The 19673-nt window shown below is 47.2% G+C and overlaps 1 protein-coding gene across 2 annotated transcripts in view; it reads left to right on the top strand.

The window, feature by feature from the left end:
- Positions 1 to 19673, top strand: part of LOC147708011 (N-acetylglucosamine transporter UNC93A-like) — a 515404-nt gene that overhangs the window by 481927 nt on the left and 13804 nt on the right. For both annotated transcript variants that reach the window (XM_086925281.1, XM_086925280.1), the window contains one exon: positions 2883 to 3018. In XM_086925281.1, coding sequence (XP_086781407.1) covers positions 2883 to 3018 — 136 coding nt within the window. The remainder of the gene's footprint in view (positions 1 to 2882; positions 3019 to 19673) is intronic.

The following is a 19673-nucleotide window of genomic DNA, read 5'->3' as shown; positions in this document are numbered from 1 at the left end:
CACCTCCCTCGACACTGCTACCTTCCCAGAGAGCTGGAAGCACGCCGAACTCAGCGCTCTACTAAAGAAGCCATCAGCCGACCCCACCGACCTCAAGAACTACCGCCCCATCTCGCTGCTCCCGTTCCCTGCAAAAGTCCTCGAGAAGACCGTCAACAAGCAGCTGGCCGCCTTCCTCGAGACGAACGGATCCCTCGACCTCTCGCAGTCTGGCTTCCGGGCCAACCACAGCACCGAGACCGCCCTGATCGCAGCCACCGATGACATCCGAGCACTGCTTGACAACGGAGAAACAGCAGCCCTCATCCTCCTAGACCTCTCCGCGGACATCCCCCGTCGCAGCCACATCTCCGGACACCTGAGAGACCTGCACTGGCTCCCGGTCAACAAGAGAATCACCTTCCGACTCCTCACCCACGCACACAAAACCCTACACAACCAAGGCCCAGGATACCTTAACAGCCGCCTCAACTTCTACGCTCCCAAACGCCATCTTCGATCAACCGGCCACGCCCTCGCCGCGGTCCCCTGCATCCGAAGAGCCACCACAGGGGGACGGTCCTTCTCCTACCTCGCCGCCAAGACATGGAACTCCCTCCCGACCCACCTCCGCCTGACCCAGGACCACCTCGCCTTCAGGAAGCAACTCAAGACCTGGCTTATCGAGCAGTAGCGGACCCCCCTCCCCTAGCGCCTTGAGACCCTCTGGGTGAGTAGTGCGCTATATAAATGCTTTGATTGATTGATTGATTGATGTTTCTTTATCTTTCATTTAAAAGCAAACTGTTACTATGATTTCTTAAAAATTGGGCCATCAGTAGCCAACTTACAATTTGGTGATCAGGTTCAGGTATATCACTTTCAAGACTATGCTATAGAAATAAAGTATGAAAATAGGTAGACCACACCTCCTGAAGAAGTTCAGTCTAACCGGCATTGTGCAAACTAGGGGGCATATTATCAAGAAATGGCGTTAAAATTATCGCCACTTTAGCGGCAGAAAACTGCCGCTAAAGCGGCGATAATGGGCTTGATAATATGCCCTTGTGAATTCCCATAGAAACCCATGTTCTGGTGTGCAAATTGGCTTCTATGGGAATTCTCAAGGGCATATTATCAAGCCCATTATCGCCGCTTTAGCTGCAGTTTTTTGCCACTAAAGCGGCGCTAACTTCAACGCCGTGCTTGATAATATGCCCCATAGTGCGTTGCCGTGCCTACACAGAACAGGAGCAAAAGAATCTGATGTTCTGAAAATAATCTATGACTGTCTTTATTATACAATTAGAGTTTAAGCCTAGTTTCTGTAAAATTACATTAGAGACAATAAGACTTAGAAGACTTTAGAGTATTTGATTATTCTATTAGAGATCCAAAATCAATGCATATAAGTAACATTTTAAGACGTCGAGTCATAAATTTAATGGTTCAAAATATATAATCACAAATCTAAACATGGACAAAGGGGATCAAATTAACCTCCACTAGGGGCACAGTCCATGGGTATGCGGTAAGGGAAATAGAGCATAAATCAGGAAAGTTCAAGTCTGGTATCTCACCAAACTGATCCAAATTGTCCCACAGGCAAGTTCATCTGCAAGAGTAAAAACATCATCATGTGATCATCATTGCCATCTTTCCAGGTAAAAATCCTGGCTGACGACGGCTGATAACCAGAAACCGGTCCTAGGATGCTTGATTCTGATCCAGGTAAGACATGGCTTGGCAGTTCAGGCTGGACTGTTCCCATGAGGCACAGGATCAATACTGATTTGCATATGGCCATGTCTGAACTGGGGTGGCGTGGTGAGCAAAATAACGATGGATTAAACCCAGATCTGTGACTGGGGGGAATGTTTTGCCAATGTGCAACATTTCGTCCATCATTTTGTGTGTTTTGCAAATTGTTACTTGAACATAAGTCATGAGAAACTAATGTCCATGCATCCTCACATGTTAGTTGACTCATAGCGTATCGTATTTGCAACTGTTTACGAATGTAGGGGAAAGCTCTCTTTCCCACCATTCATACTTAAAAGACCATTGGTAAATTCTCTTTGTCAAAAGGATGTCATATGAATCCAGGAACAAATAAAGCAACATTTGAGAACGCCTCAAGTCCATTGCACAAGACTGTGAAATAATGCAGCCTAAAGAGAAAAACATCTTAAAGTGTTTAAATTCGAAATTCATCTTTTATTACTATAAAATCCTAATAAAGTTTAAGCATTTCGAAATACATCACAAATATCATATATAAGATTTTTTCAAAGTTGTCAGTAAATGTTACACAGAAATGTTTAGCTTCAAGTATGCCCTACTGCCACTATTTCAGGAAAGTAGCAACATACAATTGAATTCTGAAAGTCATTAAAATAAAATTGTTTCTAAATTCAAATGATATTAAAACTGTTAAGCACTTATCCTGAACATTTCAGACATCTACTTTTGACATTTAGGATTTGCACCAAAGTCGAGTTTGTTAGTACACTGCAATGAAGTCAAATAGCAATGCTAAGTAATCATCAACTTTCATAACATTTCTTGTTAATAATATAAGGTAATTGGTTACTTACACATCTTAAATCCACTACTTGATTAATCCTACGGTTTCTTCCTAGTCAAGCATGCTTTTACCGTTCGGGCTTATCACTTTTTCTAACATTTCTGTGTTGTTTTTCTAAATGTGTGCAAGGTGCACAATAATTATTTTTACTGTAATTGTATGCGGATGTTGTGTAAAGGCATGATCAGCTTTTACGCTTTCTCAATATCATTCAAATACATGTTTATGGTAGCTTCTAAAAAAGAACTGTTGCTTAAGAATGAGTAACAGGGACTCATAATTCTAAACAATGCATGATTTTCTTTCCTTCTCTTAGTCCTACGTGACCTGTGCTCTGGGGATACAGTTTGTGGGCTATGTGATGATCTGCTTTGGTGCCACCAATTCCATCTTCTCAATGCTGGCTGGAAAGCTTTCCAAGTACACTGGCAGGGTCACCATGTTTCTACTAGGTAAGGTCTCAATGTGAACAGGATAGTGAATGGGTGACGAAAGGCTGAAGGAAAATCTTGGCTTAAATCCTTCTTGTGTGAAAAAGCAACACACCGTTGAATCACAGTTTATTCCCCAAAATGCATATATATATATATATATATATATATATATATATATATATATGTATATATATATATATACATATATATTGCATACAAAAAATGAAGTCGGGGCACACTTCTTGGTTATAAGCAGTTATTTATTTCAAACGTGACAAAAGCTCCTACGCGTTTCGAACCGTAGTATCTGTTCACGGCAGTGTTTGTCAATTGTCCCTTTTCAGTTTCCGTATTTATACCCTAACAAGCACACGTGGTGCCTGGTGCATGCTGGACCTTGTAGTATTCAAATGATTACAACTTTATTGAATATGCATGTAGATGCTCTTACATTGAGGGTGGTGTTGTGCAGCGGGGTATTCAGTACGTTACTACACTGAAAGCGTTTTTCTATAGTAACGAACAATCGCTTTCTTTCATTCGGGATTTACACGAATATCCTGGATCAGAGATCAGTGTGACTGATAAGTGATCGTGTATGTAGCTTCAGACTGAGTGTCATGTCAAGTGTAGGGCTGAGTGCCCTGGGTCCCCGCTGTGTTTTGTCACCCTCCAGTAGGTTATCTACTTCATTATCATCCGGTCCGGGTGACCAGCAGTGTGGGTCTATCATTTGATGGCGACACCCAAGAAAGATCAACATAAATGAGTATTTACAAGTGTGTAATGTTTCATAGGTGAACATACAGTTCTTCGTCTCCATTCAAACCAGCCGGCTGTTTGGTTCTGAACCTTACGATTAATTTGGATTCAAGTCGTCTCAGTTTTTGTGTCCTATTCCCCCCTCTTTCATGCTGTTGAATGTCTGCCAATCCGAAGTATTTCACATCTAACCATGTTCTTCCTTGGTGACTGGCCATGTGTTTGGCTATTGCATAAGTCAAATGACCATTCTGGATAGCACGGATATGCTGTAGTATCCGTATTTTGAGGGAGCATGTAGTGCTGCCAATGTAAGCTTTTCCACAAAAGCATTGCAGCATATAGACGACAAACGATGATTCACATGTGATGCTCGTTTTGATTTCAAAGTTTTTTCCAGCTGGAGCTTTGCATGTCATGCATTTGCTGAAGCCTCTTTTTCTCATGTTGAGCCAAGATTCAGGTTTTTTCATTTCAAAGTGGCTTCAAACTAGATGGTCAGATAGGTTGGGCGGTCTTCGGTATGAGATCAATGGACGATCTCCAATGGTTATCCCTATGTCCGGGTCCTTTTGAAGTATGTGCCAGAACTTCATTAAAGTCTTTTGTATTGTAGGGGCTATGAGGTGGTCCACATAGCTGGATACGCTTCAAACAACGTGGCTATAAAACAACTGATCTCAACAGAAGCGAAAGAAAAGCAAGAAATCAAACCAGAGCGGATACACTCCTGAGTAGGAAAGAAAAAATCGAACGTGCAAAAATGCAACAGCAGCATATATCTGGGACCACCGAATCGAACCAAACCACTGTCAAGGACGAACAACCACGAATGATAATGACGTTCAGTAAAGAGAGCTACAAAATACGAAAGACCTCTGTTGGAGGTAGCTGCATTCTCTAAATTTCTAAACAGAACATAAATGTTTGGGTGCCTGTGAGGTGAGAAAGTGTCGGAGTATAGGCTGAACAGCAGGGAGGCTGCTCCTGGTGGGACTGTTCTAGGATCGATACTATGGGCGAAACCAAGAGCCTACTATGAATACTCTAATCTGCAACTAAGACAAATAAATTATCATCTAAAACTACACCGCAGCCACAAAATTTGTATCCACAACACAAAACAACACAAATTTATGAATACATGTGTGAGGTTGTATTTGTCATAAAACTAAACAGCCAAATAGTATTACAGTAACAGATATAAAAAAACTAAAGATGCAAAACAAGTTATATTTTTAAGTAAAAGCTGTAAGCAAAATGCCTCAAAATGGAGAAAATTAAAACAGGGATTTAATATTTAATAAAGAATGTGTAACTTTTAATTAGGAACGGATGGGTACATGCATTACCACAGATGTCAATGTGAGCATTCAAAATAGTCAGAAAATTACATTTTCCTATCAAAGAAGCATAGGGACCAAGCACAAGTGACCATCAAGATGATGCGGCCTGAAACTGAAAACTGGTTAACTTAAAAATGGTGGTGGTTATCTACTTGAGTAGAATTAAACAAAGCAAGCAATGACAGTTAGCCAACCTTCTGTCCTACAGAGGTCTAGGGTTCGCCCCCTAAAACAATTTTGATGGACATGGGGCCAAATTGTGCACTTACAGTATTGAAATATTCCAGCATCCTCTTTAAGTGCTGTGCAGACCTTGTACCACCCAAAGGAATTGGGTATGTAATGATGAGCAAACCAGGTGATACCATCCAGATGGGGGTAAGGGTTGTCACTACCCAATAAAGCAATGGAAATGGTGGTAAAACATTTATTTTTCGGCACATTATTCCTAAAGTCTGGCTTAAGAGCTACTGGCATTGAAGGAAAGTCACCTAATATAGGTATGCAATTGTGTATGGTCTATAAATCTTCAAAATGTATATAGCAACGTTTTTTCTTTCTACATTCTATTTCCTGTCGTTTTTTTCTTCCTGCCACTTCCAATTAGAATCTTGGTATCCTGTGACAGAGGATATATCTGGTAGAGTCAGGGATGGAAACTGAAAGATATTCATATGTTACTGTCAAAGATCATAGATTCTGTAGAGCTAGAAAAATCTTACAGGCTCACAGAGCAGTGGGGCACTCAATTAAGAGGCCATATATGGTTGAAAATGACAATATAAATTGACAAATACCATTTAAATACAGGTACGTATATTGTGTACATTTTGAGTCTAGACGTGTGTGTACTATCAGTATTTGTTTCAGGAATAATGTTCTTATCTACAGCTTTCACCAACTCAGTTAGCTGTGTGTGTGTGTGCGTTAGTGTGTGCGTTACTGTGTATGTGTGTGCATGTGTGTGAATGCTCTGCTTCAGTGCTTCTTATAGAAGAGCTTCATTGGTTTCACTAAAATAGAAGGACATACCTCAGATAAAGTGTTTTCGGTGTCCTTGATTCTCATCATTGGTGTTCTCCCGATTGTATCTTTGTTTTCTGACCTCATGTACAAAAGGTGCCGATGCATTGACGCTGAGGCTTCTTGTTCTGCCTCTGTTTCTAAATGTGGGAGACTATTTCTCCCCATATAGGTGTGTGTCCTCCTTAACTATATTGACAGATTGCAATCTGGAATTAAAAATGTGTCTAGGGTATGGTTCTTGACTTCATATATTTGCATCACTCTGCACATATTAAAACCACAAGCATGTATTGACCTTAGTAGGTGGAGGTCGACAAGTTTCGCTGTCCTAACTATTTGACAGATCCTTCAGGACCTGTGGACTATGACACTGTGAAGATCTCTCCAAGTTTCTCTTTAGTTTTCTAAGGGATTTATGGCCAGATGTTTGACAGTATTTAGCATGCGCTAACGGGTGTGCGACCCGTTTGGGCATGCTAAAAACCTGTGGCCAATGTACAAACACTATTTTGCGAGTCGCAAATAAATTGCGACTCGCAAAATAGTGTTTAGCGACTTGCTATTAGGAAGGGGCGTTCCCTTCCTAATAGTGACTGCAAAGCCAAGTACCAATGTTTTGCGTTAGGATGAGACGTGGTTGGCGCTGGCTGCGGCTTACGTTTGGTTCGTCCATGAGGCCATATCCAGGGATGTCAGTCCGCCTTGGTGGCTGTCTGGTGTGTCAAGGTGTGCTCTTGGCTGGCTGTGAGTCCTGGGTCTTCTCCCTCTGTTGGCTTGTTCAGCCCACCTGTGCTCATCCGGTCTTTGTGGTGACAGGGCTGTCACTCTTCTTCTTTTCTTCGAGGGCGTTGCGTTTGGACATTGAGGCAGCGATGTCATGGTGCCGGCTTCTGCCTTTGCTCTGGCTTGCTTGCCTGGACTAGTCACTTGGTGACGTGCTCCTTGCTTGCTGGGCGACGTGACGTCTGGTCTTGTGTAGCTGTTTGTTGGAGCGCATGGTGCTGTGGCGGCCTGCCACGTAGGGTGTGCGACTCCTCTCTTGTCGATCTTGGGTCGCGGCCGACTCCGTCTTGAGGCAGTGTGAGGGAGGACACTGTGCGTGGTCTTTGGCCCACTGCGGGGCTTCGCTGTGGCGGTGGAGATGTGGGTGCTCTCCTATCTGCGTTCAGCAGTGCTTCTTTGCGGAGATGTCTCCTTGGCGCTGTCTGTGTAGTCCGGTTCACTGGTGAGGCTTTCTGCGTGCTTCTGGCTTTGTGTGCTCTTTGTGTGCTCTGTCTCTTTCTTGGACGCTTTCTTCTGGCACTTGGGATGCCTGTGGTGTGCTTGTGGTTGGGCCTGTTCACCAGTAGGGGAGAGTGATGCGACCTCTTCACTGGCGGTGGCGCTGGGCAGCCACGTGTTGTGCGTACTCTGCACCAGTCTTTCTTGTGCTGTCGCTGACTACTTCGCGTGTGTCGCTGTGGCTCCTTTGGCTGTGCAGGGCCTTCGCTGAATCTTGGTGGGTGTCCTTGCTGCTTTCGCTTGCAGGGAACAGAGAGCCACTCTCTGAGCACTCCCTTCTGAGGGCACATCTTCCTGTGACTCTCCTGGGGGCCCTGTGGCTACTGTTCAGGTGCTGGTTCGGCTTGCTGCCACTGCGAAAACATGCTGGTTTGGGGCCATGGGCAGTGTTGGTGGGCCCCAGTCCTTGCAGGATGCTCTCTACAGTCTGTCTTTGGGTACTGAGTTGGAGCTGGGGACACTGAGTTGTTTCCTTTGGGCTAGGGTAACGTGGTTGCTCCTTATACTTGTGCAGGCTTAGGCATTCAGCTCAACTTAGCCTTACCACTGGGCATGGGGCCCATCAGTGTCAGCATTTCGGACAAGACGGGGTCTGGGATCTTCCTTGCACGATGAAGTTCCCATTCTGTTAGTACAAGCATTCCTCTGCAGTGTATTAATAATGGTGTGGCTGCAGTACCACAGATGGCTACTGGGTGACAGAACAACACTCCGGTTGTGCCGGTCCTGGCAATCATTTGTGTGTTAGACTGCGGACCCTGCAGCTCCTGCCTGCGACGTGGGGAGGCTACTCTGTGCGCTGTATGTCTTCTGTGGAGGTAGGGGGAGCATTGTGTGTTTGGTGGCACCACTCACCCTGTTCTCCATTTGCTGACAGGGAGAGGCAGGGGTTGCTGGCCAGGGTGCGGGGTGGCAAACTGGGTGGTGCTGCAGGCTCCTCACCGTGGGTCGTTTGTCTTTCTCCCAGGCCTGGGAACTTTTGTGGGTGAACACTGGCTGAGGTAGTGCTGCTGGTGCCCCTCATGGGTTTGCCCTACATGTTGCGGGTTCAGGAAACGTGGGTGTGGGGGTCGCACTTGCCTGCCACTTTCTCTCACAGCCAGTGATGCAGAGTTCCTGTTGGCTGCCAGGCGGCGCAGACGCATCTCCCACGGCTGCAGCAGCTTATTACACGCTGTAGGCCTTGCTGTCCCGTAGGTGCTTTAGAGATAGATGGTGGCTCGGGGTGAGGCAACGTGATTGTGGGTGTACGGGTCCCCTTGTTCTAAGTTCCTGGTGCTAATGTCCGGGCTCACCCGAGGGAGCACTGATGGCTTTACGTGATGCTGGGAGCCGGAGCCGTATGCGGACGGGGTTACCGGTGGACATTGCCAGAAGATGGGCACCAGGCGGGTCAGATTGCAGGTATTCCTGTAGCGCGGTGCTTTTAGAGTTCTGTCACCTGCTCAAACGTGTTCTGCTGCTCGCTTTCCTTTTCTTTGTCTCACTTCTCTCACTGCTGGGGGCAGGCTGAACATGCAGCGCAGGGAGCTATTCCCTCGCGCACTTTGGCTGCTTCGCTGCGATTGCAACTCAGGCACTTCACATTGGTCTCCGGCCTGCATGTGAGCTGAAGACACCCGCCATCGGGCGGCTGCTGGGGCGGCTGCTGGGCCGATGCCGGCTGCACTGGTGAGAAGGAGTGAGGCAGGGGTTGCGTTGTTTGGTCGCTGGGCTCTATCAGTGAGCGTGGCTGGGAGCACCTTGCTGGCAGCACCTTGCTGGCATAGCGGGGCTCTCGCTCTCACCTGGAACGCATGACCTCTCCTCCTGGTTCCGGAATCAGTGGGGATGCAGCAGGGCCAGTCTCTGGTCGCTGCTCTTGGAATGCGGTGTCGCGCGGATCTCATGTTCAGTCACGGGTGGCCCTAGACAGTTATGTGCGGGTGCCGCCACCTTTCCTCATTACCAGCTAATTCCCTCCACCATGAGGGACGATGACTGTCAGGCTCATGAAACGCCGGGCCGCAGGCACACGGGGTCAGCTACCCGACTCGTCGCCAATGTGGTGTCGGGCCTCAGGCCCGCATTACGTGAATGAATTACACAGACACCAAGGGTGTGTAGTAAAGTAACTGGCCTTGAGCACGTGCAAACGGGCCCTTTTATTGACGGGGCCACGTCACTCGTGGCACCCATGATGGATGGGTGTGGGAATGCAGTGTGCCCTGCCCTCGAGGGAGTGGCTGGCATGACAACTTCCTGCGGGACACTAGAACGTGTCTCGCAGGATACTACAGGCACCTTGCTCCGAAGACTCCATTAAAACAGATCAATATGCCCAGACGGCCCAGGCAGTGGAGAATCAGTTTCAATTTCTAGACATAGCAGCTGAATTCTTTAAGGAATACCCATTAGCCAGAACTGTCATTCAATATAGCAGAAGGAAGAGGGCAAGAGAGCAAGCACAGCAGCCTATGTTTGCTCCATGTTTGAGCGATAAAGGTACTCTATGTACTCATCAGTCGACCTGGTCTTAAAACTGAAAGAGCATTTTTAAAAAGCACTGCGATTGTTACTGAGTGTAAAAAATTAATGAAAGAAGCTGAGGTCAAGACATAGGGATACAGAGTGAGAAACTTTAGAAGAGACAGCGAGTGAGAGAGAGAGGGGAGACAGGGAAACAGTGAGAGAGAGTAAAATGGCAAAACATGTTTAAATAGGAACACAGCTGACAGACAGATGCACCTCGTAAAAATCTCCACGTCAATGCAGTTTGAAAACCTGAGTACATTTTGCCGCTCATGCAATCAGAAATCAATTGTTCATTGACCTCAGTGAGACACGTTATAAAAGATTTCATTGACGCAAATACTATTCCACGAGCGACACGCTTTCTCTTTTTCCAAAACTAAAATGAGCCTGCGTATTGTAGCTCCTTCCACTGCCGCTGTTGGGTTAAGCAGACTGCGCCATTTTTATTGGCTGGGCTGAGCCTCTCCTGGGATCGCCTCTACAGCCACAGGGGCCACGGTTATCTGCCGCTGCCGTCCTCAGACCTGCCCACCTCCCCTTCAGCAGCTGATCCCCAGCTGTCCACACTACTCTGCAGCATGGTGGACAGAGAGCTGCCTGGGCATAGTAGGTGTTTGTCATGCTTGTTTTTTTGGGCCGTTGCAAATAGCATGAACCCGACCCGAAGTAATCAGAGCACGTTCCATGAGCACGGGTTGGCAGACGGACGTATTCATTTTTAGGCACGGGGAGAATGAGTGACTAACCCAGCTTTCCATGAGCACTTGTGTGTATTGACTGACCACCGCCTTTCTGCACCATCCTGCAAGATACTGCTGTCACCTGCAATTAAGTTATTCCAACTCCAGCTCTTAGCTTCAAGCACTGCCCGTGTCCTGCTTTCAATTCACACATTGTCCGTGTTGATAGTAGCTCCTCCCTCCCCATCTCATGCTGTCCAGGCTCCCGTTCCCCACCCGCTGTTAGCATAAAGCGCGTTTGTGCCTCAAACAAGCTGAACATGAGGCTACATCCTACCATCTGGGCTTTATTTTAAACCTCACCTAGTGATTTTTCTGTTGTGGTTCCCTACTCACCCACCCCTCCCATCATTGCCTTTCAATCTCAAAGCATTCCCCATTCCAGAGCACAATAGCCCCTCCTTCCATTTAGGCTTGATTTTAAATCTAGAGCTTTTTTTTGATTGTGGTTGCTTATTCACCCCCACCCCTCGTATCGTTGCTTGAATGTCCCATCCACCACTCCACTCGCATGTGCTTCTTTAACTTAAAACTGTAGCATTACATATAAGACTGTCTGTGCCAGTGGAATAATTATACATTTTATGGCTTTTGTCTGGACCCAGTGCTGGGTGAGCGAAAAGTCATTGTGGATGTGTTGGATTCATCAACATTTTAGGGTGCAGTACTTTAATGTGGCCCAAAAATTTCCCAAGGGACACCTAGTAACATTCCTGTTGAAAACCGGCCTTGGGTGAGCAAAGGGTCATTGGAGATGTGTTGGATTCTTCATCATTTCAGAGTGCATTGGCTTATGTGGCCAATAGAGGTCCCAAGGGAACTTAGTAACAGCCTGTGGGACTGCACTCTTTCCCTGCTTTTGTCATGATTCCTTACTCACACCCACCCCTCCCATCTTTGCTTGAATGCCCCCTGCCCCTCCCCTCACTTGTGATTCTTTAACTCAAAGCTGGGGCATTCTCTTGCATATGAGACTGTCTGTGCCAGTAGTAAAATTATGCATTTTCATGGCATCTGACAGGACCCAGTACTGGGTGCGCGAAAGGTCATTGTGGATGTGTTGGATTCATCAACATTTTAGGATGCAGTACGTTATGTGGTCAAAAAATGTCCCAAGGGACACCTAGTAACAGCCTATGGTACTGTACCCTTTTCCTGCTTCGTGCATTTTCTTTTTTTTTGCTTATGCTCCTGCTGGTAGTCCAAGGGCCCCTTATGTCTGGCACAGTAGAACACTGTTGCTATACCCACAATAATGTGCTGCATGGTTAAATAGTGATAAGATCCCAAAGGTGAGACTGATTGCATTGCACATGCTTGTTTAATTCAATTGGTGCAGTAGTCAGTCAGTCAGTAAGAAAACTTTATTTGGTTAATTACAACCTTAAAAGGTTGGTGCAGTAAGTCTTCCTAAAGATTTGCTCCCTGCTCAGGCTATGGGTAAATAGTTAAACATCAGGCAGAAACTGTTAAGTTCTACCTTTCTCTGCTCAAGGTTAAAACCATCAGGCAGTGTCAACCAAAACTCAGGAGAGGCAGACGCATGGGGAGATCCTTGCTTTTGCCAGCACTACTACATACACATTTGTGTGTGCTAGTAAAGCTCAATGTTTTTTATACACACTGGAGGAAGATGACTGCTCAGCCAACCATTCACCCACTTAAGGGTTCTTGTTAGGGACAGTCCCTAGCTAAGCTGGTGGTTGGAGTTAAGGACCTCACTTCATGGACATCAATTAGGGATTGTCAGGGGTCGCAACTGTCCCCCGCTGTAACCCCTTCCACCTTGCTTGTGACCCCTGGCTGTTTGTCAGACTGGACAAGCGCTCTGGTGGCTTAAATTACAGCAGCGTGTGCAGCACTTGCTGTTCTTAAGCTTTGCCTGCAGAGACATAATGATGGCTTGCAAGCTGGGCCTAGGTGTGGTAAAGAACTCACCTCAATCCTCGTTGCTATGGTAACCCCGGGTCGGCTGACAGACTCCTTAATTTGATACATTGTCAGATTGCCAGCATCTCCGCTTTCAGGAAATACACATGTGAGAGGTTCTTGATCCAGAGCTAAAAGCAGAGTGGCCTCAGGCTCCGGGTAAGAAATGTTGGCTAGTGCCCATGTTCAAATCATTGAAAGATCCGCCATTTGGCCAAGGTAAGTGATAAATCATCCGGAACTTCCCATCTCTTTTTTTGGGTACCACCCCAATGGTGAAATAATCAGATCTAATAGGGTCCACTCCCAGAATGGGCCCGCAACCCTGCCCTCAGCTACCTCTTTGTTTCTCCGCTACCTCCTAAGAGAGATCCCTGGCCGATTTCAAATTGACCGCACACCTCCAGCCCGTAGGACTCTGGTACCCTACCTGAAACCCTTCAGTGAACCCCCATTCCAATTACAGAGCCACCTACCTGTCTGGGTACTCAGAGAGCCTCTATACTAATTGGGGTAAGGGCCCTTAGGTCCAGACACCCCCCGGCCTCCAGAAGTCTTCCACTGCTCTATGGGTGTGGCCAGTGTAAAACACTGCATGAGGGCATAACGCTACCCAGACTTGGAACATTTGTGCTTAAACTTAAAGGTGTGCTGAGAATAGAACCCCTACTTGAAGGTCCAACATGCCGCAGTGCTGGGTCCTGTTGGCTTCTGTGCATAACCCACTCCCTGAGGACAGAGTGGACGACATCCACTGCATCCATAGCTCCGAATCCACTTCCCCCCATGGTTTATCCTGGTTAAGGCTGACCCTAGCCATACACTCCTTGATGGAGCTGAGCCAGGCAAACCCCCCAAAATGCATATGTGCCTTGTGAATAATGTCCATGTACTTAAGAAGCACAAACGCCCTATCCAAGGGGCACTGACAGTATATATTAGCATAAATCAAAAACACTTCCTTTGCCTGAATTTCCCTATGCAGGAGTTTGAATACATAAACATATTTGTGCTTCAAAATTATTTTCTTACTTTTCTCTGACAGATGGGACCCTAAGGGCATCGCCAACCGCATGTAAGGTAGCCTCTTTCTACGCATATCCTCCTCAGTCTCCTCCTTCCCTTCTGTCTCACTGAGTCAAACCATACCATCTGTTTGGACTCCGATACCCAACACCTTCTTTCTTGCAGATACTCGTTCAGGTGCCCCAATAACCGCCGCAGTGCCTAGCAGCGCCACCCGTGAGTTATCCACAACCACATTCCCCAAAACCCACCAACCTGCAAGATTTACCCCCACCTCCAGGGTCCTCAATAACCCACGCTGCCCACCATTCACCCTTACCTGTCGACAAAGCTCCATCCACCATCTTCTCCCTGCGACGTCCGCCACTGCTTCGTGCCTCTTTTGGTCTTGGTAGTCCCCTTGCCCGCACTTGACATCTGTAGACACCAACTTCGCCAGTTGTGGGCTCCTTCCGCTCAGGCCTTCCTGCAGGCACCTCCGCGTCATCACACCACCCACCCTCTTCCCATACATCACGGTCATCATTATAATCCAGTATCAATGCATCATCATCTAAAGCAGCCACATACTCAGACTCCTGCATCACTCTTTTCTGCAACTGCACCGGCACATCACGCTGCAACCCACGAGGCTCCTGCTGGACTCCTGGTGCGCGAGCTCTTGTCAGAGGGCAGGCTGCCATGGACCCCATGCTGCTTTGGGCCAATGTCCATGGCCCATTTTCTACCCAGCTGGCATCTCCAGCTGTCTCCTGGCCTCAGATGCTAGTCTTGCTCATCCTTCCCCACCAAGCTGCACAAACTTGGGGGGTCCCATGCACCACCAGGCCCACTAGCCGCACTGGCTCCTGACCTTCCTACTTTCCCCTCCTGGTCCTCAGGCACTCATACCCACAGCCAACCTGGTCTGGGGTCTGCCACCCTGTGAGCCTCGTCATAAGGGTCCTCCACCCGCAGGGGCAGGAGCTTAAGCCCTCTCCCTGGCCTCACACATACTGGCCCGCGCTCTTCAGTCTCTTGAATTAGCAGGCGCAGCTCATGTATGCAATGCTAAATATCCACACCCTGCCACTTACTTGGCCTGGAATCACAACGGCCCAAGGGCCCGGACCACCCAGGGCCCATCACGGCTACCTCCTGCTGTAAGGGTCCCCCGAGGCCCTTTCACCTGGAGCCTAACGCCAGTCACTTTAACTTTTTTAATAACTGGGCCCCGGAGCCCAGCCTCTTTCTCAGACAGTAAGATCAGAGGCCCAGCCAACCCACGGAGGTCCAATGTATTTCATGAGGAGGGTGCGCCACTGCGTCCTCCAATTCCTCGGGCCCCACCCTCCTGCATATCTTGTTTCTCCTCAGCCGAGGATTGGCGGGCTAGGACTCTTCTCCTCCTGCCTCCCCACCATGTGCCAACCACAGCACGCTTTACACCTCTCCTGCGGGCCGCCCTGCTTCCCTGGCTGGTAGTGGCACATAATGACAACCCGCTACCGCCACAACGCCGGCACAGACAGAGCCAGGCATCTCATACCCACCCAAACCGGGTACAGAGCTCCAGGCCTAAGAAGGTTGGGCCCGATTCACAGAATGAACTTAAGACTAAATCCTAAACGTACTACTATTTGGTATTCACAGAATGCACTTACTACTTTCGGGATTCACAGAGTGAACTTACTACTTTCGGGATTCACAGAATGAACGTACTACTTTCGGTATTCACAGAATAGATTTAAGACTGCTAACTTTACGTCCGCACTCGGGCCGGAAATTCCGGCCCAGAGGCGGAGTTTCCGGCTTGGGGTGGAGCTTACGGCCCGGAGGCGGGGCTTCTGGGCCAGAGGCGGAGCTTGCGGCTTGGAGGTGGAGCTTCCGGCCCAGAGGTGGAGATTTCAGCCATGGCTAAATACCCACCTCCGAGCCGGAAGCTCCGCCTCCAAGCCGCAAGCTCCGGCCCGGAAGCTCCACCCCCAAGCCGGAAACTCCACCTCCGGGCCGGAATTTCCGGCCCGAGTGCGGACATAAAGTTAGTAGTCTTAAATCTATTCTGTGAATACCGAAAGCAGTAAGTTCATTCTGTGAATCCCGAAAGTAGTAAGTTCACTTTGTGAATCCCGAAAGTAGTAAGTGCATTCTGTGAATACCAAATAGTAGTAAGTTTAGGATTTAGTCTTAAGTTCATTCTGTGAATCGGGCCCGTTGACTCTACCTACCTCTCCCAGCATCTTGAGTGCCGCACTGACAGCATAGTTGTCGGGTGCTACCGCCAGCTCCGCACAGCAGAAAGTGGCCTGAAAGGAACTAGGCAGCCGGCAAGACACCACACCTAACTTCAAAAACGAACTTCACAACTGGTGGTGCATAGTGTCAGGAAGAGGCCGCCGCCGGATACACCCTTCCAGACGCCTATATATCCAAAACCAAACCTGCCACATCCCTCCTAACTAAGCTGACCCCACCCTGTCCTGCAACCGGCATGAAGCACCATGGGGGAAGACTGGTCTGCAACCTTCTCTTCCCCTCTGGGCCGACAATCTGCTCGAAGTAAGGGGGTCTTTGAATAAAAGGGTATACTGTTATCACCAAGGGCAAAGCACGAAACCCAGGTGAAAAGAATGTCCAGGCTGTGGAAACGAAAGGCACCAGCAGCGTAAAAAAAACAGCCACCCCTCGCCCTCAGCCCAATCTTGACTGGCATGGAGGGATGGGGCTGCACTTCACCTGTTCTAATGGTGTGTGGCGTGTGCTTGTAAACTGCGGTGCAATTTGATGAATTGATCATAAAAACTGTCCTCAGATCGGACAAAGTACATTCTAAAATAAAATAAAAGTTTCAAAACTACAGTGAGCTAGTCTCCACCCTCTGTGGAATAAATCTGAGCACAGTAAGCGCCTGGCTGTGAATTCTGTGGCATAAATGTGAGCGCAATAAGCACCAGGCTCCAACCTTTTGACATAAATGCGAGCACAGTAAGTGCCATGTTCCACCTCCCGGGGAATAAATCTGAACCTAGTAAGCACCAGGCTCCACTTCCTCTGGAATAAATATGAGCACAACAAGCGCCAGGCTACAAATTTCAAGACTCCAACTTCTGTACCATAAATGTGAGCACAATAAACGCCAGGGGCCTTATTTATGAAAAGTGACGCATCGCTGCGTGAAAACAGCGATGCGTCACTTTTCACTGCGCACTCCTTGCGACACCAATGATGCGTCATATTTAATGTATGACGCATCATGTCGCAAGGAGTTACAGATACGTCAGTATTTCTGACGTATCTGTAAGCGCAAAAGTGACGCATTGCTGGAGTGTGTCACAAAAGTGACGCAACTCCAGCAATGCATCCTTTCACATGGGGAAAGCCCCATGTGAAAGGGCTTGCGTCAGTCTTACGCCTGCTGTGAGGCAGGCGCAAGATTTTGACGCAACAGCGTCCTAAAAGTGACGCAGTAAAATCTCATAGATTTCACTGCGTCACTATTACGAGGCTTTTTGCGGGGGAACGCCCCCTCTGCATACATTATACCTGACGCAGGTATAATGTGGCACAGGGGTTTAAAAAGTGACTCATCTACCTAGATGCGTCACTTTTTAAATATGGCCCAACAAGGCGCATGTTTTACGCCGCCGATGCATCACAAAAAGTGACGCATCAGCAGCGCAAAACTGACGCAAGGCCTCATAAATGAGGCCCCAGGCTTCTATCTCTGTGACATAAATGTGAGCACTGTCAATGCCAGGCTCCACCTTCATGAAATAAATGTGAGCGTAGTAAGCACCAGCCTCTTACTTCTGTGGACTAAATAGAAGCACAGTAAATGCTATGCTGGAACTTCTGTGAAATAAATGGGAGCTCAGCAACCCCCAGGCTCGAACGTCTGTGAAATAAAGTTAAGTTTAGTAAGCACCAGTATTATATGGGATAAATGTGAGCACAGTAAACACCAGGCTCCAACTTCTGTGGAATCAATGTGAGCACAGTAAACCCAACTCCAACTTCTGTGAAAGAAAAGTGAGCTAATAAGATGAATGGCTTTAACTTCTATAAGCAGGCCCTGTGCCGCATGGGATTAGATACAGACGGGGTAGACTGCAAGGCCTGGCCGGTGGCTAGCAGCCACCAGCGGTTTGATTAATGTATGGTAATTAAATGTTACTTTAGTTAAAAAAAACAAATTCCTAAGTTACATTTGTAATCTAGCACAGTGAGCTATGAACTGTCATCTAAGAGCTGCAAGCAAGCTGCATGTACATGTTAGAAAGTTATGTTTGTTTCCCAGTCTTTCTATTGTGATGTTTATTGGGTACTTCGTTTGAATCTGCAGATTTTCTAGCTCTGTTTGTGATGTAAGTAACCAAATGTTAGATGCATCACTTCCTGTGATAGCACCTTGTGAAAGGTCATGCAATGTAGCTTCCTTGGATTTCATGGGTCCAAAGGTCACGTGTTGTCACTTGTGACGTCATCGAGTCAAATGCCTTGATATGTAATTCCTATGACATCACCGAGGTGGGTCAAAAGGCAAGTAATGCCACATCTTGTGATGCCACCAGGTCAAAGTTTGTGTGATGTTACTTTCTATGGCATCAGGCGGAAGTCGCATAGCATGTGATGTCACTTCCGCAACGCCTGGCATTTTGGTGAATGGGAGTCCATGCCTCACTTTAGCTAATAGCTAAATGAGTGCCTAGCCTGAAAGTACTGAAGCTCTGTCCACTCTTTTCTAGCAGCCAGCAATCACTTTGGTTTGGACAGGTTAAAAACCATATCTTCTGAAGGAAAGGTTTTTAGAAGTCGATGTAAATTAGCAGGATGAACCTGGAGTTAGAATCAAGTTAAAAAATAGCAAAGCCAGATGCCACTGATTCAAAAACGCAATGAGCACTGTTTGCACAGATGAGGCTCCGCAGAAAAGGATAGGGCTCTTCTATCAGATATATATAGCATATATATAGGCCTGATTCAGAGTTCGGTGGACAGGTTACTTACTCCTTCACAAATGTGACAGATATCCTGTCCGCCATATTACAAGTGCCATTGAATGTAATACACTTGTAATACAGCGAACAGGATACCCGTCACATTAGTGACAGACTGACCAGCCTGTCGAACTATAAATCATGCCCTTAGACTGCACTCATGAGCAACTCTCAGAACATGGTGTCATGGCTGCTTCTGATTCCCTCAACTGCTGTAATCCACATGATGCAGCAGGAGCATGCCAGAAAGAACCATTTGCCATGTGTAAAGACTCCTTCCTGCTTTAAGTAAATCACTTCTCAACTGTGTCTTGAAGTCACATTGCCTAGATGCACAATGAGCAGAAGTAAAGAACTGTAACTATTCACTTACAGTGTCTTTACAGTAAGAGGATTAACATGTTTTACTTACAGCAGACGCTGAGGTAGCCTTCTCATTTTTAAATGCCGGCTTTAACTTCTAAAATTCATATTTCCATTATTTTACTTACATTTTGAATACAAATTATTTAAATATGTTTTTATTAAGTTATGCATTTCTGGGCCCTGGCAGCTCCCAAACTGGACCAGACAGGATTTCTATAATTATATTACCAGCGGCGGACACCACTAACAAAGGGTGGTGAAGTGGGTGGGCGTAGTGCGAGGGAGCGCGCGGAGAGTATTAGTAATAATTTTTAAAAAGAACTTACCTGAAGCCACCTGCCGCCTCCCACATCCCGTTTCTCCTGTTGTGCAGTTCCAGGTTCCAGCAGCCCCTGGGACAGACTCCCATCCAATACCCGTGCTGCAGAGTAGCGCGGGGATCGTACTGAGTGGGCCGGAAAGACGCTCTGCACAGGTCAGGGAGTATGTGGAGAGAAACCTAAGTGTGCATATGTGTTTTGGATGGCCTGAGATGGCTGGTTAAACACGTATGTGCATAGGGAGTGTACAAGCACAGCACAGGATAGCATATAATAGCATATGTATCAAAACACAGCTACCTGTGCTTGCCTTGGTGTGTGCCTTGCCAAAGCCAAGCTGGCTTCTGTGACCCCAGGGGATATCTTGAGCCCAATCCAGCCTGACTA

Source organism: Lissotriton vulgaris, chromosome 6 (genome assembly GCF_964263255.1).
Source record: "Lissotriton vulgaris chromosome 6, aLisVul1.2, whole genome shotgun sequence".
NCBI classification, from domain to species: domain Eukaryota; kingdom Metazoa; phylum Chordata; class Amphibia; order Caudata; family Salamandridae; genus Lissotriton; species Lissotriton vulgaris.
This window is presented reverse-complemented; position numbering and strand designations above follow the sequence as displayed.